At 43.9% G+C, this 26,768-nt stretch overlaps 1 protein-coding gene across 9 annotated transcripts in view; it reads right to left on the minus strand.

Annotated features, from left to right (window-relative positions):
* Positions 1–26,768, minus strand: part of dgkza (diacylglycerol kinase, zeta a) — an 83,953-nt gene that overhangs the window by 21,281 nt on the left and 35,904 nt on the right. For 7 of the 9 annotated variants that reach the window (XM_061032758.1, XM_061032762.1, XM_061032764.1 and 4 more), the window contains 22 exons: positions 26,553–26,621; positions 26,305–26,376; positions 26,098–26,214; positions 25,721–25,792; positions 25,087–25,185; positions 24,903–24,985; positions 24,753–24,813; positions 24,447–24,560; positions 24,223–24,360; positions 23,598–23,676; positions 23,216–23,271; positions 22,934–22,996; positions 22,663–22,736; positions 21,118–21,229; positions 19,796–19,882; positions 19,498–19,610; positions 19,270–19,370; positions 16,080–16,159; positions 15,760–15,804; positions 4,320–4,386; positions 2,186–2,226; positions 713–849 (listed from right to left, as the gene is read on the minus strand). In XM_061032758.1, the coding sequence (XP_060888741.1) occupies positions 713–849; positions 2,186–2,226; positions 4,320–4,386; positions 15,760–15,804; positions 16,080–16,159; positions 19,270–19,370; positions 19,498–19,610; positions 19,796–19,882; positions 21,118–21,229; positions 22,663–22,736; positions 22,934–22,996; positions 23,216–23,271; positions 23,598–23,676; positions 24,223–24,360; positions 24,447–24,560; positions 24,753–24,813; positions 24,903–24,985; positions 25,087–25,185; positions 25,721–25,792; positions 26,098–26,214; positions 26,305–26,376; positions 26,553–26,621 (1,880 nt within the window). The remainder of the gene's footprint in view (positions 1–712; positions 850–2,185; positions 2,227–4,319; positions 4,387–15,759; positions 15,805–16,079; positions 16,160–19,269; positions 19,371–19,497; positions 19,611–19,795; positions 19,883–21,117; positions 21,230–22,662; positions 22,737–22,933; positions 22,997–23,215; positions 23,272–23,597; positions 23,677–24,222; positions 24,361–24,446; positions 24,561–24,752; positions 24,814–24,902; positions 24,986–25,086; positions 25,186–25,720; positions 25,793–26,097; positions 26,215–26,304; positions 26,377–26,552; positions 26,622–26,768) is intronic. The other 2 variants (XM_061032757.1, XM_061032755.1) reach the window with 1 other exon arrangement.

The raw sequence follows: 26,768 nt of genomic DNA on the forward strand, positions 1-26,768 counted from the left end.
GATCTTCTCGCTCTGCCTGCAGAGTGAGCGAGCGTTTCAGGAGCGTAAACACACACCTGCACGAACAGGTCCCTGTAGGTGAGAATTTAATCTGTGTGTCTGTGTGTGTGTGTGTGTGTGTGTAAATATGGTTAAAAGGATTTCACACGGAGGCCGGGCGAGCAGGGGAAACCGTTATCCACAGACACACACACACACAACCATGGATAATATTATAGTAACACTTTGCTGTTTCTCAGAGGGAGAAGATATTATTCATGTATTTTCACACACACACACACACACACACACACTTCAGAGCGGTGCAGCTCTCCCTTCATGCAGGCTTTGCCCTCTAACAGGCTCGATAGGCTGACAACTCGAACTGTGAAGCAGCTCTCTGAAATTCGCACGCCCTTCCTTCGGTGAGAGCCATGCATACTGTACCACATACTGTACGTATAGGTGTCTAATGCACCTGACTCACTCGACATTTAGCACACCTGTGTGACTCTCTGTCAGCACTGACGGGTCAGACCGCCCAGAGTCAGCTGAGAGCAGCTCTGAGCACCCTGCAGACCTGCAACACCGGACTAATGGACGATAAAGGTTAAAGATAGACGATGATTTTCACTCTGCTTTAAATGTTTAAACTCTTTGAGCACTTGTCTGGATTTGTTCGCTCACTTTGCCCTTAAGTGTTAAGAGGGAAAAATTGCAGAAATGGACCCACCTGCTGATTTCCAGGCTGGAGGCGGGGTTCACCAGGTCCGGCATGGCGGAGGTGCCTACTGTCATCATAACGACCAGCTCAGGGTCCAGGATGAAGATCTCCTCCTGGGAGATTTCTGAGACGTAGTTCAGATGTTCCTGGAAGAAAAAAAAAACACATGAAACACAGGAAGGTTTCAGACTAACAAGTTTGCCAAAGAAATGTTTTTTTTTCCAACTTTGCAGCTCAAGACAGCGAGCCGCAGCGCTCGTCAATGCTAGAGAATGGTGTGTCCTGTTACTGGCAGTAACTCCAGTTCTATGAGTTTGTGTGTAGCCCTCGTTTGTTATTGTATAATATTTGTAGCACATTTCAATAAAAGATAAATGGAGCAGACAGGATAAATGAAGTTAGGGTTAGGGTTAACCTGAGACGAGACACTCTGTGAGGTATCATCTCACCTGCTCTCTGAGGAAAGTTCCTGCAGTCACATTAAAGCCAGAGAGCCGTGTAGATACAGATGGAAGTGGCAGAGGAATATATCTCTTCCTCTGACAGCGAAACACTAAAACTCCGACTCCAGGCCGGCAGTGAGCTGAATATTAACAAGGCTCAGGAGTCAGACGCAGTCGAAGGAACTTCTGTACCTGAGCTGTGTGAACCACATGTCAGAGTAATATGCCAAATACGCCGTTACTGCCCTGCCTTTGGAATAATTAAGCAACTGAGAGAAACCCAAATCATTTCAGGCTCATGGAGCAGCGGACATCTGCTAACACGGCTGCACATTTTACATAAACCTCGAGAAGTTACCGGGAGAGAAGAAGCAACAGGAAAAACTTGGCTCTGCCTTTTTTTTATTTTACAAGACGTCCAAGGGCAGAGCGTCCACAGAGACATTCACTAACTTTAAAACTGTTCACAAACTCTAAACCTGATATCTTTAACTTCCATGAATCCAGAGGGGAGAAGCCGTGAGACGGTGAAAAGGTTGTTTTTTGGGTGATTTTTTTGGCGAGGCTACATGCACTCTGCCTCGTCCTCGCTGTGGCACGTTGATTTGGCTTTGAGCTGCCTGAGAGGAAGCCTGCAGGAAATACTCTCAGTGCAAATATTCACCCAACTCCTCTGCTGTTTTACAGAAAAATAAACTTTACTTTTATTTAAAGAAAATTCCCCCTGAAAAGAGGAGAGTAATTCTCTGATAACCCCAAGTACTGGTGCGTCTCCTCTCTTGTTTGTGATGTCTGATGAAGGCCACATGTGATGATAAAATCTCATTACATGCGATTCAGAGCAGACAAGAACATGAACCTGTCTCACAATGATCAGGAGGTGTACAGGTGTGGAGCCAGAGCCGTCTCACAGGATTTTCTTTCTGAACGTATTCATGACAGTCGACCTCAGCGGGGTCGCATATTGAATATATCTAGAGACGGCGTTGACAGGACACAGAAATAACCTCGGCTGAGGATGAGGATGAGACAGACTCACCTGTGCTCGGTCGATCCTGTAGAAGCGATCAGCTGTCGTGGCTGAAAGAGACAAACGGAAACGCAGAGTTACACATCTAAACATCATCTCTGCTCTCACTTTTACGAACAAAACAAATGACCTCCATCATTGTTAACTTGTTCACGATTTAGCTCTCCATCGCTGAAGCAATTATACTGAGACACACAGTGTGTGTGACAACCTGCAGAGGAACAAGACGAGGATCGGCTCGCTGTCTGTCTGAGTCCTACATCATAAAATAATGAGATTTCACACAGAAGTTCAGAGTGTCCATTCAATCTTTGGGAGCTGAATAAAGCACTCTCAAGTTCCATGAGGGCTTATAAGGTGAGCATTTAAAATCAGTTTGCAGAGTTCTCCCCGTGTGTTGGTTTGTGAGAAGCTCGAGTCCCGCTGGCTGTGTTGTTGTCAGAGCTCAGTCTCTGTCTCTCTTCAGCTGTACTATCTTAAGGAGGCAACAAAAACTTTAAAAGGAAGAAATCAGTTTAACTGTAACTGCCTGCTGTGGCTAACATTAGCAGCCCTACCCTTCAGTCCTCCCTGCAGGTTAACATCCACGTGTGTGTGCTGAACATGGTTACTAAGGTACACTTTACCTTACTGTCCTAAGAGAGAAAACCCTCCCTAACATCCGTGAAATGTTGATGCTGTAGCCGTAGTTTACGAGATGATCTTACAAGAAACACTCAAAACACACCAATCGTGCTTCCAGCAGCTCAGAGATAATGTCAAGCCCTGATGTTATTTCTGTTAACAAGGGTTAAAGGTCACACAGTGTGTGTTTTTATGTCACCTTAAAGGTAAATATTGAGTCACAAAACACAGAACACAAAAACATCCGCACAAACAATTCTTCCTTCTTTCTTTTTCTTTCAGCTCGCTCTCTTTCTTTGACTCCTGCTTAATTCCTCCAGGACTCAAGCAGAGATGTGTGTGTGTGTGTGTGTGTGTGTGTGTGTGTGTGTGTTAGTGTGTGTGTGTTGTCAGTGCATGCATAACATTATGTAAGACGCAGGTTTTTCTCTGTGATATTTTTGGTAAGCTGCTGCTGTATGAAATTAATATTCATGACTTTCAGCAGCGAACACAATGCAAAGGAAGGACGCTGTAGGAGCGCACTCGCCTGTTTTCAAGTCACAGGTTTGTGTTTGCACGTTTGTATGTTACGTTGATCCTCCTTTAATGAAATAAATGCATCAGACAAAGCTTCCCAGCAGACTCTGCAGCCACATGAACGATCTGACAGCTTTGTAACAAAGCTCCCGAACATTCAATCAAACCCTCGCTTAAGGCTCTGACTGCAGCTCACAGTGTGTTTCATAATGTGTGTGTTTATCAGTAAGAGGACACACTGGTTTCACAGCGGTGTGTGCGTGCACGGGGAGCGGTGGCAGTGTTTGCAAATCTGGAAGCAACATGATTGAAAAAGATGAAAGTGTGTGGGCTGTTTCTCCGTCAGGCATCTCAGCGCACAAGTTTCAATTAAGTCAAACTGTAGCTGCTGCTAGAAATCACATTTATTTATAAAAATTGATTGTTCTGCATTTAACCCCTCTGACCTGCCCTCGCCACACATCTCAGACCTTTATTTCTACGAGTAAAGAAGAAGCACATCGCATTGTTACTTCAAGATGTAGACGGCGAGGAATACAGTATGTTTATGGAGGTCTTTCACCACGTAAGGTTTCAGGAGGAGCTGAACGCAAACATCCAGAGTTTCTCCTCCGGCCTCTTCGTATTCATTCTGCAGAAAGTCAGATTGAGTCTCCCGCTGTGAGGTGCGAGTGTGAGGAGGAGTTCAAGGAGCAGTCCTCCTGAACAGTTTCAGACAGAGGCTGGAATGAGGGTTTTGACTGACGGCAGTTTCAGATAAATGAGGAGGTTTTTGAGCGGCTCTGGAGGTTTCACAGACTGACAACATGAAAGGTGAACATGAGAATACGGGAGCTTTAAGCACATGGATTCCTTCATTGACTTTCAGGCTGTTTGTACCTTACCTACATTTGTTTACTTGCACGGTTAACTTCAAAACATGCAGGAAAATGTTCACGATCAGGAGAGCTGTTGAGGTAAAGTAAAGGGTTAAAAAATGAAAGTAAGCCGATGTACTCACAGTCGAGGAAACACCACTTTGGAGATAATCTCTGCGAGGACACAATCTTTGGTTTGGCTGCTTCCTCCTGAAACACAAACAGACAGAAGAGTTAGAGAGACGACGACTAACAGGAGTCGAGGATCGAGAGCGGAATGAGAGACTGCAGATCAACAACAACATGTGCAGAGATTCAAACACACACTTCACAACACGGTGTGCAAAAAGCTCATCAGGTCTCACGTCTTTACTTCTTACAGCTAAAAATCTCAAACACATGTTTCTGGTTTGTTATTAAAACTCTGCGATGCCCGGTTGCCAGATCCGTCCACACAAAAACCTCCTCTCCACACCCCCTCTGAAATGAAATTGAGCAACTTTTGAGACCTTTGTAGCAACTTGCTTTTTTAAAAGTAGCTACACATTCGGACCATCAGGGAAAAAACATATATACAGATTTATGATTTTGTATTTCTCATGCATGCTGCTCGGAGATATCACACAGCAGACGCTTCTTTAATGCGTGTTTTTATAAACCTGGTTGCTCGCTTCTTTTGCCATCGCTGCTTCATAAAGTTGCTGACATTATGATCATGCCTGCTTACTTCAGATTGTCTCAACGCTGAAATTCAATAAGTAAATTTAATGAGAGAGAAATGAAATTCAGCGTCAATCTGAAAACTCTGCGTTTGTGTCCGACCCTTCTCCTCCCGCCTCGTTACTTCATCTTTTTCAGTTTCACTCGGCCGTCTTTTCATTCATCCTCCAATTAGCTCTGAACGCAGCAGCGAGACTTGTAACGAGATCAAGAAACCAGACACCATGTATCGGAGATTTTCTCCTCCCTGCCGCAGCGCCCCATTGACTCAACTTTAAAGTCTGGTTCTTTGTTTACACTGAAATAAACGCTCTCTGTGTGTGTGTGTGTGTGTGTGTGTGTGTGTGTCACTGTCAGACACCTCTGATCGTGTAAAGGCTCGGCTCTGTTCACAGACTAACGGCTGAATGTCATGCTGTCACAGATTTCAGAGCAGAGGCATCAGTTTGTCTCCTCACTCTTCTGATGATCTGAACTCTTTTTGATCCGTTTGTGAAATGTTTTAAGATTTAAAGATCCTGGATTGTTTTGATTTTCATGACATTTGAGCCGTAATCATTCACACTTTTTTGAGGATTTTAGCCCTTTAAATGCCAGTTTTATTACATAGTTCTAATATTGTTTTTGTGAAAATATCCTCAAAATGATTGAATGTTTGGTAGTTTTGAGCAGGGCTGAAGTAGTTTAAGAGATTAATGCAGCTAGACCCCAAACTGTGACAGTAGACTTTGTTTATGTTCTCCTACAGGTGCGACGAGTCTACCAATTAGTGGAAACCCCTAATCAAAAAAGCAATACAGCCAGGGTTGCCAGATCTTGCAAGAGAAACAAGCATAAAATCCAAAACAGGCAACCTTACCTACCACAAAGTGTAGGAGAGAGGCCACTTTATCACAGTATATATGTAGCCTAGGAATTTATTTTTGCATTAAATAAGCAACTATTAACAAAATGCTGTAACTTGTAAAAGTAACTTTGGGTATTGCACGTTTGAGGCTATTTAATATATCAAAAAATGTCCAAGGATAATTCAGTAGTGTTGTAGTCAAGACCACACTGACCGAGACAAAGACATATCAGAGACCAGAGTGCTCCGAGACCGAGACAAGACCAAGGCCATAAATATCAGTTAAAAATCATCAACTTGTGCAGCCCAGAACAATAAAATCAGTGAGTAAAATATATAACCGAACCTTTATTTACTGACCTATTTGTGTCTTTTATTCATCATAATTTTTCTTTATTTCCTCTCCTGTGATGTCACCTTTCAAACGTGTGTGTGCAGCAAAACACAGGGTGATATTCTTTGTATTTGTGCGACAAATCTGCACAATAAAACTTCATCTGATCTGCCACACTGCACAGCTCCAGAGGGAAGCGGCCTGACGCAGAGGTCTAAAAAGAAACGCTGCAGGTCGTCCAGTCTCCATCGCTGGTTTCACGCTGCTTACAAAATCTTTCCACAGCGAGCCAAAGAAAAAACTTCAGCGGAAAAGTGAGGACACAAGATTTTTAGCCTAAAATGGTCGAATTTACAGATAATCGATGCCGTGTTTTGCAGCTTCAAAGCGACAAAAACACTTATATTCGAGGCGTGACTGAATGAAAAACGTCTCCTTTCAATAGACGTGACAGGAGGGAAAACAAGCCAAAGAAAGTAAAGTCATTTTCTCTTCAAAGTGCAAACCTTTCATGCAGACTGTGACAGAGACGGCGGCTGAAGTAAACACCTCTCCTACTCTCCCTCTCTGCGTTTGTCTCTCCTTATCTCATCCTGCTGTCGGGGCTCGGCGGCGTGCAGTCTCAGGCTGAGTAAAAAACGCCCGCAGGCTTTCACAGCAAACCTACAAACGTGGAAATCAAAAGCTGAACTCGTCTGACTCTTCTCTTCCTCACCTGCTTTCTTCTCCTGCCTCTCCTTCATTCACTCGACTTCTTCTTACACACAAAGTTCCTGAGCTCTTTCTCTGTTTTTGGCCAATCTCAGAGCCTCCGAGGCGCGTTTCTGATTCATTCTGCGCCTGGAGTTATGCGACTTATTTATCAAACAGCCTGGATGTGCAGTTTACCTATCGCTGCAGGTGGAAGCAGGGAAACAGACCCGCTTCTCCCCCTCCAACTCTTCCTGTTGACGGAGGATACAGATGTTTATTTCTGTTTGCAAGAATAATTACACCCCGTTTTTAATTACACCAAGATAACATTTATTCACAGACAACCCTTTGAACTAGAAGGTTTAAGGTCCAATCAGTGAGATGTGCAGAGGCTGAAATGATAAAGTGAGCTTCCTATATGATCAGACATTAAGGAAACATGTTGAAGTGCTGGCTTCTCTGACAACAATGCAGCAGTCAGTATGTCCTCCTTCTAACTTTAGATTCTGCTCCTGAATGCTCTGGATTTGTTTGGACCAGAGAAGGTAGACGCTTTTAAGACACCCACCACACGGCTGTTTTGGACGCCCCTCTGTTTGCCAGATATGAGAGCAGTTATCAGGTCAACAGGTGTTGCAGCGATGGAAGCGGGCGAGAGAAGTGGTTCAGATAGAAGTGATTGTACCCGACCTAAAAAGCCTCTGCATGTTTCTAATAAGCTCCACGAGCAGAAACGTGCTCAAACTAGGATCAATATTGGAGATGCTTTTGAAAAATGGAGAGAGGTTAGAACACAGAAAGGTTTACAGACCCATGCAGAGCTGGATAAACACTGAAGCTTCAGAGTCCACCACATGGTGACCTGAGTGAGCATCCACTCTAGAGAGGAGGGGGGGGAGAGACAGCTCTCTGTAACTTTTCCACCAAAGTTTCTTAAATTTAAGTCTCAAACTCATTGATTTTTCTATTTCATGCTTCTTCTTCTTTTTGTAAACTGTGTCATGATTTCTCCTTAAATACTTCACAATCCATATCTTTGTTGAGTGCACGCTCAAACAGCTGCTCTTCAGCCGTTTACAAAGAACACAAACAGAATCAGATGAAGCTCAATCACAGATATTCATAAAAAGCCGGAGAGTGTCTGTCCAAATCAGGAGGACCTTTACCTGCAGAGACATGTCCTCCTTTGACTCAAACTATCTTTTCATCCCATCTCAACATGAATCAACTTTCTCAGGAGTGGCACAGAAAAGGCCAAAGATGTTTCAAAGACACGACCAAAGAGAACGGCGTTATCTCTCTGAACCAAATGTCAGAGAAATTCGACTTTTACCCCCCCCCCCACCCCCGCAAAAAAAAAAAATCCTCAAATATTTAATGTTTGTGTGAAGGGATGCAAACAAAAGTAAACAAATGCATCAGGTAGAATGATGCATTCAGGACCAGATTCAAGCTGCACACATTTCTATACTTGATTTCTAAGAACATATGTACATATGCAAATGGACTGGTAACCAAGGGGTAACTGAGTGTGTTTACTGTACATGGACTAGATGGTCAGAATCCTGGTTTTGATCAGGGAGTTTTTAAGCATCCTGTTTTTGTGTTTGTGAATTCCTGATTTCAGAAACCAGGATCCGCCCTTTTTGAGAAACCTGATTTTGCTACCTGGAGCACTCTGAAAGAAAACAGGATACTGACAGCTGCAGATTCTTACAAAACAAACATGGAGGCACCAACGAGAGCGTCTCACTTCTGAAGCAACAAAGAAACTAAGTGTGGCCTTTCTGTAATGAAGGACTAAAATATAACTGGAGGTTTAGATGACCTGTTCATGTCTGTGGTGAACAGCCTTGAGCTGCCAAATGAGGTGGAGACGCCATATCTGCAACGCCATGTTGGCATTTAATAGTGCTAAGCCCGAGACCAAGACAAGACCGAGGAAAAATGCTTTCAGTTCCGAGACCTTCTAAAAGTGGACTCGAGACCGGTCGAGTACCACACCACTAGTTAGAACTTCAAGCTGGTGGATCTACTTTGACTTACAAGTCTTTGCGTCTGGTGTCGGGGTGAAGGTGATGTTCTGCTGGTCTACATTATGAAACTAAAATCCTGTCATACAAGTTTACAAGGCTTTTATGCGTACTTCTGTAAACACACTTCTCCTCGCACACCGTGAAATAATGTACTTTAATACATGCAGATAAAAAACTTTCTCTTCATCAGAAAGTCTCTGTTTCTCTCCCACTCGGTCCCAAAGTGCAGCAGCAAGCTCCATCAGTCACCGGAGAGCTCGGAGATCAAACACTGAGACGACTGTAACATCAGCCGGTTGCGAGGCAACACAAAGTCTGACAACGAGTCACACGCCGTCGCCTCAGTGTGAGAGATCTAACCTAAATGAATAAAAAACAGGGCGAGGTTGTTAAAAATAACAATGAGAGAGTTGTTGTGATGCTCCTGAAGGAGAGGGCGAGGAGCTCAGGTGGATGAGATCCAAACGAGGAGAGGAGATCGCACAGAGACTTAAAACAGCACGCTCATCAGATACTTCACATTCACTGAAGCACAGGAGGAAAGGAACGGCCGCTGTGTCAAGGAGTATTCAGGAAGGGGACCCTACATGTGTTTTCTAACAAGCAAACTTGAATATATAGAACAGTTCTCCTTCAACAACTTGCCAAAGACACGGCGTCAACAGCCCGATTTGTGGCTAACACGTTGAGTAGTTGAGTTACTAAAAGAGGAATGCAGCGTTTTCCTGAGCGCAGGCGATAAATATTCATACACAGGTTAAATTAGCGTGCTCGGCTGGTTAAGAGGCTTTGATTGTGTCTCCACAAACCATAAAAACAGAGAAGACTGCAGAGCGCTTTGCTTTGTGAACACATTTCAGGATGCCTCGTCCTACTTTCTGTTATAAAAAAAAAAAAAAAAAAAGCACAGCACCATCATCCCCTCAACCGCACATGTCAAGGTGACAGAGCATGACAGTACGGCATCCCAGCAGCAAAAAATCCCCCCGGCTACTGAGTGGACGGAAAGAAAAGAAACAGACAGGAGGAAAAAAAAAAAAAACAGAGAGAGAGAGAGAAAGAGAGAGAGAAACCCCTGAGAGTGAGTCACAGGAGTAGCGAGCAGGTGAGCTTGTTTCCTCGGCTGTACAACTCGATTTAAAGCATTTCTTCACGCTCATCCCTGATTTACACCGACTGTTTATGAGTGAGACACCCTGCTCATTATGTGTCTCTTATAAACTCTGTTTTCTATCCTTTTTTAAGACGTGTTTCTAAGTTCCCCAGGAGAGAGAGAGCGAGAAAGGGAGAGAGGAGTGTGGGAGTGGAAATGTAATCGGTGACCTCGAGGAGAGTTTGCTGACATCCATTTGATCCGAGCTGCCTACATCGCTTCCACACTGACTGAAACTCGACTAAACAGTTCCTCCTATCCGAGCTGCAACATGACAGCTGTCGAATTATTCAAGTGTTTTCGATGCCATGTGTTTTAAAACGATGAAATGTCTTTTGTTTTAATGATCAATACTAGCATCTGAAAGTAGCAAGGGTTTTCAAAAACGACATCTTTTTCATAAAACGGGTGTGTAGGAGAGGAATGAGTGCATCAAATATTGTAGACACAAACTCCTGCACACTGTCTAAATTGCAATAACACATTGGCAACATGTTGGTAATGCATTGTTTTGCCAAGGAGAGAATTGAATCCATCAAAATCTGCAGGCACACGCTGTCTAAGTTGCACAAAAACATTGGCAGCATTTCAGTTGTGCAATGTTTTCAAGGAGAGGATTGAATCCATCAAACATTGTGGACAAGCTCCTGCACAAACTGTCTAAAATTGGCATCGTTCGGGAATGCAATGTTGCAGGGGAGGGATTGAATACATCACATATTGAAAAGCACACACTGTCTAAAATGCACAGGAACATTTCAGTGAAGCAACATTTCCAAGGAGAGGATGGAATCCATCAAAAATTGCAGAAACACGCTTTCTAAATTGCACAAAAACATTGGCAACGTTTCACGACTGCAACATTGCCAAACAAGAGGATTGAACCCGTCAAATATTTAAATCAAGCTCCTGCACACACCGTCTAAATTGCACAAAACAATCGTCCACGTTGCATTACCGAAAAGTTTCTCCAGACTCACGGCCCGATCTGTTCTGGACCGTCTCTTCCCGTCGTTTCACGATGGAGTCGACACAAACACTGGAGCTGAACTTGTTCTCTATGATCTGACGTCTCTTTGCTCTCGGGGTAACACCTCGCTACCTCTCTGACTGACGAGAACAATTACATTCAGACGACTTTCAAACCGTTCAACACAAAGAGAGGAAGTTTGATCCGACTTAAAGCGACGGATGAAGGCTTTAAAAAGAGTCTGTGAAATGGAATTAAAACATGATGTCTTTTCTTTTGTGCGCTGACTGAATTTACTTTGCATGAAACATCATGATTATAAAACTAAAGTGTTTGACTCTGTTCTTAAAGTGTTTGACGTGTCTGATCCTTTTCCTCCGCTGCCTCTGTGACAGAACCAAACTTTGAGAGCGTCTTTACTGAACGTTAAAATTCTCCTGAATAAAACACTAAAGACACTTTTCAAACATCACAACCGCTCCTTTGATTGTTTTTTTTTTTGTTCTCGGGCCTCTCCTGACGAGATGCGGACCTCAAAGAGACTTCCTAATTAACCCTGAGAATAAATAAAAGAAACCATGAAAAACTTTCATCACAGAACAATCGCTTTATCGTTTTTAGAAGAACCTGTGAGAGGAGGTCACGAGGTAAATCATCTGTGCTGCACGGACGCAAAACTGTGTCTAGCTTCAAATGTATTTTTTCTTAAAGTGAGTAGAGTCTTAAAGTGTTGCAACCGATGATTTGTCTGAATAATCCTCAGGAGTGTGCGGCGTCAGTACGATTATTTTTGATCGATTTGTAATCACAAATATCAAGCATGTTTGATATTTGTGATTGCAGCTGACGGAATACCCACAGCTGGTGTTTCCACGGCAACGATAAACATGTGGTGTCTGTCATGACAACTCTGAAATGAAGGATTTTCTTTGGCTTTGAAAAACTGTTGGAAATACTCGAGGTGATGTAAAACCCTCAACATATTCAAATGTAGATATTTAAATGTAAACATTGTAATAAAATTCTACATATTGTACCTTTTAGAGGTTATGGCGTTTTGCCTCTCTCGCACTCGTCTCCATTATGAATAAGTTCCATAATGACTGCTCAACATGAGAGGGGCAGAACGGATGAAGCTGCATGTGATATTTATCATCTGACACACGAGGCAAAGGCCTGAAGCTCTTTTTTTCTCCTCTTCATGGAGGCAGCAGAGCCGGAGAGCGGCGCTGAGTGGGAAATTATTGATAACACAGAAGAAGAAGAATCATCACTCGATACATCAATGACGCAGGTTAGAAGTTTGAGTTCAGGGTTTCTGGGATTTTAATATCTGAAAAAAGATTTATTCCAATGCCGTAACTTTTTTTTAGGCAACCCTAACCGAAACTAAACGTGGTCAAAGTTTCAGGTCATGACGTAAATGTATGTTGGTGTAATCCCAGGATGAGTCTGCAGAGGGCGCTAAACGGCATACTTTCCTGATATGAAACCAAGAATTTCACCAGACGGCTTATAACCTTAAACCTACAAGTACAAAGACTCTCTTCTCCCAGCACTGGAGAGCAGCCCTCCCCCGGCAGCCCTGCAGCGTTCTGACCCACTGAAGGTTTCCAGAGAGCTGGCCAATCAGAAGAGAGAGGGGCCTTAAAGAGACCGCAGCTCAGGCAGAGGATGATATGGTATCTTTAATATCTGTTTTCCTGTGGGTGTCAAGTGATGAAAATAAACAGCTCGTCCTGCAGCTGCACGGTGTGTTCAACGGTGGCTACTTTCCAACTCTCGTCTCGCCCTCCTGGAGTCTGCGACGGTCACGCTATCTTATATTTCCTAAATGTTCTTAATTATTATTATCGGCCGGTCGACGAGAATCTTTCAGAGTCTTTACAGAGTCCATTACATCCTCTCTCGATCCGCTGCTGCTGCTGCTGTTATGATTAAATGTCAGGATGCCTTCATTCTCCGTCGTTTTGTTTTTTTTATGACTAAGAGGATATTTTCTAAACGTGGTTTTATTTGTGTATCTGTGTGCGTGTGTGTGTGTGTGTGTGTGTGTGTGTGTGTGTGTGTGTGTGTGTTTATGTGTGTGTGTATCATGTTGTGTAATGCACTGCTGGCCACATTCTGTACTTTTGTAACCCCCGGAGTACAGAGTCGGTTCTGTTTACATGTGTGGGTGTCTGTTTGTTTAGAACTGTGTGTGTGTGTGTGTGTGTGTGTGTGTGTGTGTGTGTGTGTGTGTATGTGTGTGTGTTAGATGAACATTTCCAGCCCTCTCTAACTCGACTTCAGATTTAACCTTTCACGATTCACCGCTGCGCTCCGACGGGAAGCCGCACCTCGGAGGTTGATTAATCGATTTTTTTTTTAACATAAATTAATTTCATCAAGTCTCCTTCCTCTAGATCAGTCGGCATGTCTTCCCCTCCTCTGAAGACACATGTTTCATTCCTCAGGTCCAGGTCTTTTTTTTTTCTTCCACCCTCAAACTTCCCCTCCTTCCCCCATCACCCACTTTCCTCTTTGTTCTGCAGTGTCATGGCGTCCCTGATCGCCCCCCTCCTCTTCTCTACTTTACTTTTTAGGAGAAGTCTGCATTTTATTTTGAAGGAACAAGCTGCTGACTCTGAGGAACATACATTCTTCCGTCTGTATTTTCTTTTTCATCCATCCACGGTGAGTTTTACTTCCCCCTGCTCTTCTTCTTGTTTTCCCTTTGAACATATCTTCACCCCCGTCCCGTTAGAACAGACTGATAGTTTAAGCTCCGCACAAACTGCACAAAGGAGACATGATACTAAACATGATGCATTAATCCTCTCTTCAAACATCCGCCTCCCGTGTTTGCTAAAGCTCGGATTATCCCCGTTTGTGTGATTTAATCTGTGATACTCTGGATGCAGAAGCTAATCTTAGCGTTAGCCTTGAAAGCACTAACGGCAACATTTCTTACTCAGAAGACAAAAAAAGTAAACAAGCATATTCTGGACTCAAAGGACGCTCGTCGTAGAAGCTTGTCGTAGAAGCTCGTCGTAGAAGCTCTTGGAGACGCGATACACAAGAGATAAAAAAATCTATAAAACTATCACTTCAAATTCCTGTGTTGGCAAAGCGAGGTCATGTTAGACCGCTCCAGCGTACGGCTTTCTAAAGAGGCAGAGAGTTTAACGACCTTCTTTTATTATAAAAAGGAGTGCCTTGAAGTTTTCTTGTAAATATTATGTCACCTTGAAGAAGAGTTTCTGAATCATTCTGATGGTACGCTGACTCGTGGCGAGAGAGATGAAGCCTTTTTTCTTACACATTCTGCTCTCTTCACTCTTGTTCAGCACGGGTCGAGAGTGTACTATCTTTGGAAAGAAGTGCGTTTCCCTTTAAGGCCTGATTTTCTGGCAGAAACTTTTACTCATTGCTCATCCTAACTCGGTGTTCCAGGTGCAGAGATCCCGGCATAGACAGAGAGACTGAGAAAGAAGGAAGATAAGAAAAGCCAAAGAGCGAATCTCTGACATTATTCTACCTCTTAGCGAGGGAGTTAACCACACCGCAGCGCTGCCGTGTCAAAAAGGGCTGCAGATTTTTTGCACGGTGCTCTAGATCTGCAGACTGACACGCTTCTTTTTTGGATCCAACAGATTTGTTACAAACACACAACAAAAGCAGCATCAGTACAGTCACTTCAATTCAAACAATCAGCCTGCAGAAAACCCTACTCAGCGTGCTGCACAGACACGACCTCACACGGGCAGAACGGTCACAGACGAAAGCACAGCGACTGAAGAACAGGCATGCCGATGAACACAACCACAGCGACTGCAAACTTTGGTTTATATGGAGACTATTCCTTTTTGTCCAGGAGTTTTACATCTACACCCGTTTCTTTTTTTCTGATTTTAGAGATTATAAATCTTTATTTAAAATTTATTCTGCTGATATAGTTCTTTATTTTTTTATTTATTTGGAGTCTGGTTGCATCTTTGGGCGTTTCAACACCTCACCTTTGTTTGGTTTTGTTAAAACAAACTCGAGTCTGTTTGCCGAGTTGCCAAACAACTAGCTGAAAAGGAGGGCCTCGCTCCGCTTTTTTTCAGACTCTGGTACGGTTCGTTTGTAGTGAGAACATGAACCGACCACGATCAGACCTTACTGCAGGAAGTAACCAGCGGGCTCCCTCTCTGTTCATCATCTCTGAACATGTGTTAAAGACCACAGGCAGAACTGACGGAGCTTTAGAAACAGTCTGTGTGGATGAGCAGGTCCTGGTTCAGGAGGATTAATGTGGTCCTGGTTCAGGAGGATTAACGTGTTCCTGGTTCAGGAGGATTAACGTGGTCCTGGTTCAGGAGGATTAACGTGGTCCTTCTCCTTCAGCGACTCCAGAACATCAGCATGTTATTTTCAAACTGTCTCGTTTGCCTCCAGGGATAAATACAAACAATATAATATACCCGTGTAGTCGTCTGTCCGTTTAGAAACTGTAAAGTGTCTTTGGAGCCGCCACAGCCAATCAGGAGTCAGCTAGTCTTTCTTTACTTCAGGGAGTTTTACCGCAAGAAATTCAGACCAGCATTTTCCTCGAGCATCACACATTTTGGTCCTCTCGTAAATGCCCCCGTGTGAACACAGCGCTAACTTGAGGTAATGATGCAACACTGGAACAAACTGGTCGATGATTCAGACCAGAGCAAACGAGCTAGAGGTGTGAAAACGCCCTAAAATGTAACTCACGATTACGGGATTAATTGCTCGTTATAAAATGTAGAAGCTTCCCTTCTGCCTCCGAGCCAAACAAAACAAAAACACAACAAACTTCCGCATCCGACTACCAACCTGCGGTCCAAAGCATCTGAAGGGAGGCTGGACAGAGCAGAAGTCCTACAGAGGAAGACGGGAGCATAGAGAGCACAGAGAAAAGTGGGCCATGTGCAGACATTTGCAGTTAAACCAATCAGAAATGAGCCGTGCATCTCGACGCATATACAGACATGTGTTTAGGTTTAATAAAGTTTTCTTGACTGCTTTCAAAATGTCGCGCTGCTGCAGCTGTTTGACGTGGAGTAATTATAAGAGTTGAAAGGAAAGTGGTCGGCATTAACTCCCCCGAACACAGACTGTTTTATCAGCCGTGTTCTCCCCCTCCTCGGTCTTACCTCTTGCAGACGCTGGATGTGCTCTCTGCAGGTCTCTAAGTCGCTGTCACCAGGAACCACGATCAGGCCCAGAGGAATGGCTGGTGGAGATACAGAGGAGCAAGACAATTATCCAACAGCTCTGTGAAAGCTGCTCACACAGTCGTACCCAGGGGCGTGTCTAGACCTTTTTGGACTGGGGCACTGACTCATGCAGGGGTGGCCCGACGTTACAAAGACGAGCAAATTCACAATTTGAAGTACTTAGAAAGTTGCATGCAAACTCGTGCATGCTGTCTTACTTGCAAAAACACATTTAAGTCCATCGCAAGTTAGACGGAGCAACTTTTACTTTTTACAAATCCAACAAAGAAATCTCCCTCCGCTCACAACAATCACAGCGACTAACGGGACATGAAAACTATCGTATCTAGCGCTGAGACGAGGCCGATTGGAAGTTATTTGAGTGAATCTTCAGCTCTACAAGTGTTCAATATTATAAAGACAATAAGAATGTAAACAATATTCATGTCAGATAACACAACACATTTCTTTGGTGTTGAGCTAATGCATCCTCACAAAGGTTACACCAATATGTTGTCTTTGGTGTCTTTATTTCAAATAAACGAGCGGGATGGCGTGTCATCAATAAGCAGATATATGTTTTTGAAATAGTAAAGATTGCTCCCCGAGGCTGAGCCGGCCTGCCGCCGCACGCTGCACATACACAACAACACTGCTGGCTGAACATCACACGGCTTACTGCTGGAGGAGCCGTCGAAGAGCGGGCGAAGAGCTGCTTAACCCACACACACACACACACCTTTCATTGATGCTTTACACCTCAATGGGGAAGGCGAGGATAAAGAGCGAGCTGTAGTAACAGATTCTTGAAAAGTCTCCAAAAATTCCCTGAAAGACGGATTTATGTAGGAGGCGTATATAAAAACAAAACCTACAAAAAACCTTCACAATAAATTAACATGATCCCTGATTCCACAGTCTCACTTCTACCTCACTGTCCAATCAAAATCAAGAAGGGGCGGGGCTTCTGATATCAGCTTTGTCGACAACAACGGGGAAGGCGACGCTAGTCTACCTAGTCTTTTCCAGGGAGCAATTTCCAGGTTTAGATCTGCTGCTGATCTCAGGACACGATTCATTTAGGTTCATAAGGTTTCAAGTCAAGACCAAGACCAAGGCAGGGCGAGACCGAGGCAAGACCAAGACCAAGACCAAGGCAGGGCGAGACCGAGGCAAGACCAAGACCAAGGCAGGGCGAGACCGAGACAAGATCAAGATCAAGACCAAGACCAAGACCAAGGCAGGGCGAGACCGAGACCAAGGCAGGGCGAGACCAAGACAAGATCAAGATCAAGACCAAGGCAGGTCGAGACCGAGGCAAGACCAAGACCAAGGCAGGGCGAGACCGAGGCAAGACCAAGACCAAGGCAGGGCGAGACCGAGGCAAGACCACGACCAAGGCAGGGCGAGACCGAGGCAAGACCACGACCAAGGCAGGGCGAGACTGAGGCAAGACCAAGACCAAGGCAGGGCGAGATCAAGACAAGATCAAGACCAAGACCAAGACCAAGACCAAGGCAGGTCGAGACCGAGGCAAGACCAAGACCAAGGCAGGGCGAGACCGAGGCAAGACCACGACCAAGGCAGGGCGAGACCATGACAAGACCAAGACCAAGGCAGGGTGAGACCATGACAAGACCAAGACCAAGGCCAAGACCAAGACCAAGACCAGGGTGCTTGATGACAGAGACACGACCAAAACCATAAACAGAATATCTGAAAAATCATCATGATCATGATTTAGGTTTGCTTTTAAATAAATTTGGGAGCAACAACAAAGTTTCTGTACTTTAGTTTTCAAAGCACCACGATGTAAAAAAAGTCAGAGACCATCAGAAATGCTTTAGAGTCTGAGACGAGACTGAGACCTTTAAAAAAAGTGGTCTCGACACCTGGACCGATCTGGAGTCCTAGGACACTAGCTTGGCCATCACAGGCTTCTGTACTTTTGTTTCTGTCATCTTATTTAATGACTCTGATACCTGAGTGAACATAAATGAAAACTCTCACCGGTAAAACTGTAATTTGATCAGAATATTTTCTGCACCGGCTGAAGTCTCTCCGCTGAAAGTGCAAAGATGATATCTCTGCAGCTATGAAAGGAAAATCCAAAATCTGTGTGAAACCATCTCTTTATTCTCAGCGTGTTCAGGATGGTTTTTTTAACGGAGCTTCAGTGAGAGAGAGAGAAACGGCGATGAGATGATATAACGGCTGAGCCTCGGGGGTATGAATCATATTTCCACCATCTCCCCGAGAGTGACACATCCACAAGTGGAGAGCGCCGATTGATTTGCATAATGAGAAAAAACAAGTCAGACTGACGGGAAACGACGGACGAGATGTGAAAAGTAATGAAATCACCTGAAGCCAATAAAAACTCTTTAAATACAAAGATGAATTATTTATATACATTACATTTTAATATATGTACACGCTTACATATCTCCACTCACATACATTATTTACAGTTTAAAAAGGCTGTTGTTTGCATTATTGTAAAGGTAACAGCGCCCCCCTGTGTTTAAACTCGGTACTACCAGGGATTAAACGAGTGTGTGTGTGTTCTGCAGAGCCGGCTCGACGTAATTGTTCCTAACGAGCGCAGAAGACGAGTTTTCTCTTTCTTTTATCTCTGACACAGCAACCGTGTGTGTATGTGTGTGTGTGTGTGTGTGTGTGTAGCATGTTTCTTTTCTGAACACACACACACACACACACGTTCAGGGAGTGATGCAGGCTGCAGAGGCAGTCGAAAAAAAAAACGATCGCATTGACCTTCACGTCACCGCTCCGACCTTCTCGTCGACAAGCGATCGTGTTCCCGCCGCAGCCTGAAGATGCAAGCTGTCAGAAAAGGAGGCGAGACGCCGGGCTTCCTGACCCTGATAAACTGCTCTGAAGAAATCTCAGACGAAACAAGACGCAGCGGGAGAGTGAGACGTGACCTGACACGACCAGAAAAAAAAAAATACACTTTTTAAAAAGAGAGGCGTTTTTAAAAAGCGTTCTGCTACTCGAGATCGTTTAATCTGATAATCAACATCAGAAGAAGATAAACTCTGATGTGCCATCCGGTGTATTTTTGTGTGTGTGTGTGTGTGTGTGTGTGTGTGTGTGTCCTTACATGCTTGCCGTAGTTTGTCCTTGTCGTAGTGCAGAGCCTCGTAGTCCGTCATGCTGATCCTGCTGACCCGGATCCTCAGCCGCTCGGGGACCGGCTGCTGACTGAGACACAAAAAACAAAAAACAAAAGCATATTAAAGAGATGAATAATTCAAAGTCTGAATGATAAGACACTTCACTGTTGGGATGGTGTGTGTGCAGATGTGTGTGTGTGTGCGAGGAGGCGTACTCGTTCATGTGAGGCAGGGAGGTCCGTCGTTTGGTTTTCTGCACCATGTTGGCCTGGTTTCTCAGGCTGATGTGGATGACGGACGGAGCGAGTCTGCACGGTTCTCCATCCACCTGAAGCAGAAACAAGTTACTACCAGGACTCGTTTTATCAGCAGTTCTTGGACTTTATTTATTGTTTGGAGTGAGAAAAAAAATCGAGAAAATAGAACATGCACGTTTCTGAAAATGTTTTTCTTAAAATGTTTTTCTCCAAACTCGTGTTGTAGCACTCAGAATCGGTCTTGGTCTGCACTCACCTGCACTGGGAGAGGTTTAGTGGTGGTGAGGGTGACTTCTCTGCACTGGTTCAACCTCTCGCCGTGACCGCCAACCTGGAGAGTGGCCTACACACACACACACACACACACACACACACACACGTTACCTATCATGTAGTCATTATTGCAGCTATGACTTCATAAAGCACTTCTCTTTTCCCCCGAGGCGCCGTATTCCCCAACAGATGGATGAGGGAACTGTGGCTTTGAATCTCACGATGCTTGTTTTTAAATTGTTCTGTGCAATTAAACCGAACTGTCTGCATGAATCATTCTGACATTTAAGAGCTCGGCATCTGTTTTTACCGAGTTGTGCATCATTTATTATCCTGAAAAAACACGCTTCAGACCATCTGGATGACACAAACAATGCGGCCGCTTTGGACTCAGACGGACGCCAGAAACAAAAACTATTATTTTGCACAATATAATCATTTTATATTATAGTTATTTAGTACAAAGTATAAAGTAGGAAATTTGAAATCAACACAGAAAACTTTTATTTTGGCTCCACATCATGCAAATCAGCTGTTTGGATTTTCATGGTTCGAGGTCAAAAAGCTCCTGAGTCTGGAGTTGTTGTCCTTGAGGAGAGCGATGTAACAGCTGTTTATGGTTTTAAAAAAAACCTCTTTAACAAAGAGGTCGATCTCTGTCGGGATCACTTCTGTAATGCTGCTGCTTAGTTCCACAAAGTCAATGTTTCTACAAGATCACAGGAGAACTACAAGATCTCAGGAGAACTACAAGATCACAGGAGAACTACAAGATATCAGGAGAACTACAAGATCTCAGGAGAACTACAAGATCTCAGGAGAACTACAAGATCTCAGGAGAACTACAAGATCACAGGAGAACTACAAGATCTCAGGAGAACTACAAGATCACAGGAGAACTACAAGATCTCAGGAGAACTACAAGATCTCAGGAGAACTACAAGATCACAGGAGAACTACAAGATATCAGGAGAACTACAAGATATCAGGAGAACTACAAGATCTCAGGAGAATTACGAGATCTCAGGAGAACTACAAGATCACGCGGGAATTAAGAGAACAATGTGCAGACACCATGTTTCTTTTTTGTCTCTCTGAGGATGATTTGTCGTTCATTCGGTGCCTGTTTTGACCTCATGTTGATTGCCTGATTATGTTGCAGCCATCACAGCCTGTTTCCCTGCTGCAGGCTGAAGAAATCTACAGGAGTAATCCCTAAACTTTAAGGAACCTGTGAGTTATGTTAAACTCTTAAAATACGTCAGAAATAGAGGCACGGGTCAAAGCGGGAATCGAGCTCCATACCAGTGACGTCATTGTGAATCCGATGACCTCGATGTACCCGTCATCGTGCCGCTGCGGCTCAAAGTCGTGGTGCTCTCCAGGGTTTCCCCAAGGTGTGGTGCCGGCACAATACCTGCAAACACACACACACACACACACACACACACACACACACACAGGGACACACAACAGCAGCTCAGTTGGCGACACTTTGATTATCCGAGAGTCTGTTCCTCCGTTTCTAACTTTGCTTCATTGCCTGAAACAAACAACACTCGCAGATATAACGAGACGCAGCAGGAACCCCTCGTCGACATCATCACGGTGTGATCTGATTAAAGCTCCTTGTGACTGATTTAAGGACATAATCTCTCCGTCTTCAGAACCTGCACACACTCCGCAATTAACTCCTCCTCAGTGTCAGCGAGGATTTAAAACCTTGGCGGTGAAGACGAGGCTCCCTCTGCTCGGGGACGGGGTTTATTACACATCATTCTCCGACGCCACGCGCCGTAATTTACCAACGACAATGAACAAGATTAAAAAACAATTTGACTAAATTGGGGCCTTATTTCTTCGGTGTCATGAGCAGCTTGTGTAATATCGCGCCCCCAGCTGCAGATGAAAAACATTCAAAGGTCGTCTGACAACTTTTATTGGCTGTTTTTTAATTCATGATGTGACTTTGTGTAAACTGCAGCAATAACACTTTCTGAGTCTTTCAAGGTGCCAGATTTCATGTTTTCACGACGTGTTAACTGTTTATATTAAGAGAATAAATCCTACGAGCTGTTGAGTCAAATCACAACACTCAAAAGGCTCGTCAATAAACTTTTTCTCTGGTGTTGACACGAGTAAAAGCTCAACATTTCAAACATGATGTGGATATTATTAATGCTCCATTATCTCCACTTAGAAAAAAAAAGAAGCTAACGAGCTCTGTTAAATTCTTTATGTGCGATTTTTCACACTTAAATATAAATCAAGTATCTCCTCTGAAAATAACTCTGTGAGTCATGACTGTCTACAATGGGTGTAACACCCGAGTCCCACTGTCTGTGATGTTTTCAGAGTTTTCAGAGTCCTATCTTCACTTTGTTTACATCGCCGGGACGGCCGGCTGACTCCTCCCCTCGTGTATAAAAGTTGTTTAATTGAGGGACTAGAGAAAAGAAGAATAACATACTGTACTCACTGCTTAACTGTGTTTCTAGATCACGCTCATTTCAGGTAAATTTACATGCAGTGTGAAGATACGAGCAGAATAAAGATCGCTAGCATTAGCATGCTAACACAACAATGCAGCGCAAGTTGTTTTGGTTTCATTCTGGTGCTCAAGGGCGACATCTACTGGATCAAAAAATCACATATAAAGCCTTTAAGTGAGTGTCCTCGTCTGTCTCTGCGAGCGACAGAGAGGACTATGGAAATGAGCGCTGTTGAGGCGATAAAGTATGGACACGCCCCCTGCTGATATCTTGCAGGTTTGATTCCTTATGACACATCGTCCTGATTTTAAGTTATATTCACTTAAATACTGAAAGGATCAGAAGTGGGATTTATCACCTGGGGATGTTGAGGAAGACCAAACACTGCAGCTTCAAGTCCTGAACCTTCGACGTTAAATCTGTGCCGTCACACTGCGGAGAGAGAGAGAGAGGGCGAGAGAGCGTGAGAGAGAGAGAGAGAGAGAGAGAGAGTGAGAGAGAGAGAGAGGGAGAGAAAGAGAGGGTGAGAGAGGGTGAGAGAGGGAGTGAGAGAGAGAGAGAGAGAGAGAGAGAGAGTGATTGAGTGTTTTTCTCACAGGCAGCTGACTGTTTGATTGACAGATACTCACCACCACTTTGATGTGCTTCGACAGGTCTTTGGAGCTTCCCATCAGGAAATCTGAGAACGCCGTCTGTGCGGGATACACACACACACACACACACACACACACACACACACACACACACACACACACAAACACATAAACTGGTAAGTTCTCTCAGAGGAGCGCATCATGAAGCCCCCTGCAGGATCTGTGGCCTACCACACGGGTTTCTAAGAGGGGACAGCCAGATTATCGTTGTTTTGAGATGTGAAATTTTAAAATGTAGAAAATAAACGGTTTACTCACCCCAGCGTAGAACATCTTATTCCTAAAGCGGCTGTTAAACTTCTCCGGGTTCGCCTCTGAAACAACGACAGACAGCGAGACGGAAAATCAACAAAACCCTCTGAGAACAATGAAGCAACAGCAATTTATAACATTCATATTAATGCAAAACTAGAGAAGCTGTTTGACAGATTACGCTGCAAGATTCAAGATACATTTTCTCCTCCCACAAAGTGAGAAGTTTAAGTCGTTCTCTGTAACCATGCTGCATCATTCACGTTAAATATAACACTCTGAATGATAATAAATAATGTCAGAAAAACTCAAACTTGCAAAATTACAAGGAGGAATCCAGTGCTGGTCCTGGCTGCCTTAAAAGCTTCTGGTTATTATAAGAACGTACCTCTTGATTCGTGGAACTCCAGAGTCACATGGGCGTCAAATCCAAGACTGAAGTAATTATTAAAAACATCGAGAGGAAGCTGAGAGAACACAAAAACACAAAAACACATATAAAGCATATCCGTTACATTGGGTCATTGGGTTTACAGTTGAGTCAAATCTGGGTTCTTTTCTCTGCTAAAAATCGTAGCCAATAGGTAAGTAGAAAAAAGGCTGCAGTTCCCCCAGTGTCCACTAGAGTCTGTCTCCTGCAGTGAGTCAGTCCTCATAGAGCTCCATGTTAAAATGTCCAACTTTACAGCTGCAGTTCCTCCAGTGTCCACTAGAGTCTGTCTCCTGCTGTGAGTCAGTCCTCATAGAGCCCCATGTTAAAATAAAAAAAAGTTTACAGCCTGGTACAAAAACAGTTTGTGTCTCATTTTTCTCTTTCTGTTTACATTATATTAAGGCTTAAAGTGATGTAGAATTAGGGGGCGTGGCCTCTTTGAGTGACAGGTGGGAGCTGCTAGCTGTCTGCTACCTCAGCTAATTCAGTCGCTGACCTTTAACCTCTGGGCCGTGTTTGTACTATTGGAGCCTTTTGGAGATTTGTTCATGTAAATACACAAATTGTGAGTTTTTGTCACCTTATCAGTTTGTTGTTCGTCCGGTTCAGCCCCTGTATTTTGGTTCGGTTCAACCTGTAGATTCCATCTGTCTAGCTGCACGACGGTCCCATCCTCGACATGTGAGAGGATCTTAGACAGGGGTTCGTCCGTGTAGCCCTGAAACACCGACGCATAACAACATGAAGTCAAACTTTTCTAGAGAAGGATTCAGCAGGAGTGTTCGTCCGTGTTTTTGTACCCACCCCTCCCCAGTTCAGGGTCCTGGCGAGGTCATTTCCCGTACCCAGCGGTAACACGGAGACGGGAGGTTGAGGGTTTAATCCGAGCTCATCGAGACAAGACAGGATCCAGCCAACCTGGTTGAACACAGACAAAAGAAGAACAAGAAGAAGTCAAAGAAAGAGACAAAACACACAGTTGATGAAAGCTTGTTTTCACACCTCTAGCTCGTTTGCTCTGGTTTGAATCAGCTACATATTGTTCCTTTAATGTACGCATGGTAACGGTGTATAACACTCTCTGGATTCTCTGTGTGTGTTTCTACTCACAGTGCCGTCTCCTCCACAGGCGAGGATCCTCAGGTTGTGGACTTTACGATACAGCTCCAACCTAAAAAGTTTGACACCAGTTAAAAATCAACTCAGCCAAATGAATTCAATGTAACAAGGTGTGTTTGAGATAGAAACAGAGAGACGTACCCCTCAGTCGGTCCTCCTTGGCTCAGGTCAAACACCTGTCGGGGGTTCAGATACCACATGAAGGACTGCAGGATCTTAGTGCCCTGTCACACAGACAAACAGGAAAGACATAAAAACACTTTTAAACACATGGATATCACAGTCTCATCTGGTTTGTTAATGAGTGAGTTTGTAAAAGAAATACCTGGTTTCCTCCACTTTTAGGGTTAACAAACACGACCAGCGGTTTCATCAGAGGTGAAGGGATCGGCCGGATTATGAACGGCTTCCACAGTCGTCCTTCCTGAAAGAGAAGAAGATAAAACACTCACTCAGAATCGACACTAAAGACTGTCTTAAGTCGGTTTCTGCAAACATATTCTTGTTTTTTTTTAGATGTACAGAAACCAGAGTTTGTCATAAATTATGTCCCAGAAACAGGTGCAAAGAAAGACATTGACAATGAAATGTCCTTGGAGACTTTGAGCAGAAAAAGTCTTCGTGTTGGTTGCAGTGAATGTTAGTGTGCTAGTGGAATATCTTCAATCAAGGACGTCCTTTATGCATTTTAAAGCAGCTGCTTCGTCTGTTTGCAGCCCTGAGAGAGGAAGAAAACTACACGTGCATCAACATGCCGATGGGTCTGCAGTACAAGTCAGAAAATCTACACTCCTTTATCTCAAAACTATCGTCTATTTAGATACATATATCTTGTGCAAAGGTTTAAATTTCAGATGCGATCGTGTCAGAAATGTTGAGTTTCTCCCTGCGTGGAGAATTTCCAACATTTGTGGGTCTGAGAAAGACACTGTGACATCGTGCTGCTCTGCAGGACTGACCTCTGCTCCTTTCTTGCTGCTTTTCCTCTTGAACGACGTCCTCTTCTTCTTCTTACTCGACTTCATGGACGACTGATGGAGACACAAACACAGAGACAGCTGCAGGTTTTAGCGGCAGAAAGGTAACACCACACATCTCACTCTGCATTATAAAGACTTTTTGATAATCCCACCTGAGCCGCCCTGATCTGCAACGACTTTAAACATATTACCACTAAAGGAAGGAAGGAAAGAAGGAAAGAAGGAAGAAAGGAAGGAAGGAAGAATATCTATCGTCTGCATCTACAAGGTGTTTCTCTTGATCATCACAAACACAAGAAACAACTTCACAGTCAGGGAGCTATTGCACGATATTTAAAGACGAAGAGCGGTGTTACCTGATGCCGTTTTACTCGTATAATCCAGGTGGGCGGGACTATGAGAGCAGCGTGAGCTCCTATTGGACACGCCTCCTCAATCTGCTGCAGCATGAAGCAGGACACCTTGTTGTGGTACTAAAAGAGAGAAAAGCATTTCAAAACATTGATTTATTGAGATTTTCAAGATCAAAGTGAAGTGTTGTGATTGTTAAACGTCGTACTCACGGCCTGTTTGCACCACGAGCAGCTGATGGCCACGATCTCTTTACTGTGGAAAGTAAACTTCTGCTGGAATCCCTGCACACGCACACAGGAGCAGAACTACTTTAGTGATTCGCTTCTGCTCAATTGAAGGAATTCAACGACCACGTTTGTAAACATTTCACTGCATATTCTCCCATTTTGACCGCTCACATTGTGAAAAAAAGCACAAAAAGGAATCGAAACTATCTGAGAAAGGATCTGTCACTCACCTTTCCACATTGTTTACATTTCCCTTCCTGACGCCTCCGGTGAACCCAGTGATGACGCACAACGATGGGCTGAACACACACACACATGTCACACACATTAAACACTTCAACCACAACATTAAATACACTCTCGTAGGATAAACAGCTTCAAATATCAGTCAGATAAGCCTGGCTCAGACTGCAGGATAATCAGGCCGGTGTGAGGTCCGACATCCT

The sequence above is a fragment of the Labrus mixtus genome, chromosome 24 (genome assembly GCF_963584025.1).
Source record: "Labrus mixtus chromosome 24, fLabMix1.1, whole genome shotgun sequence".
In the NCBI taxonomy this organism is placed as follows: Eukaryota; Metazoa; Chordata; class Actinopteri; order Labriformes; family Labridae; genus Labrus; species Labrus mixtus.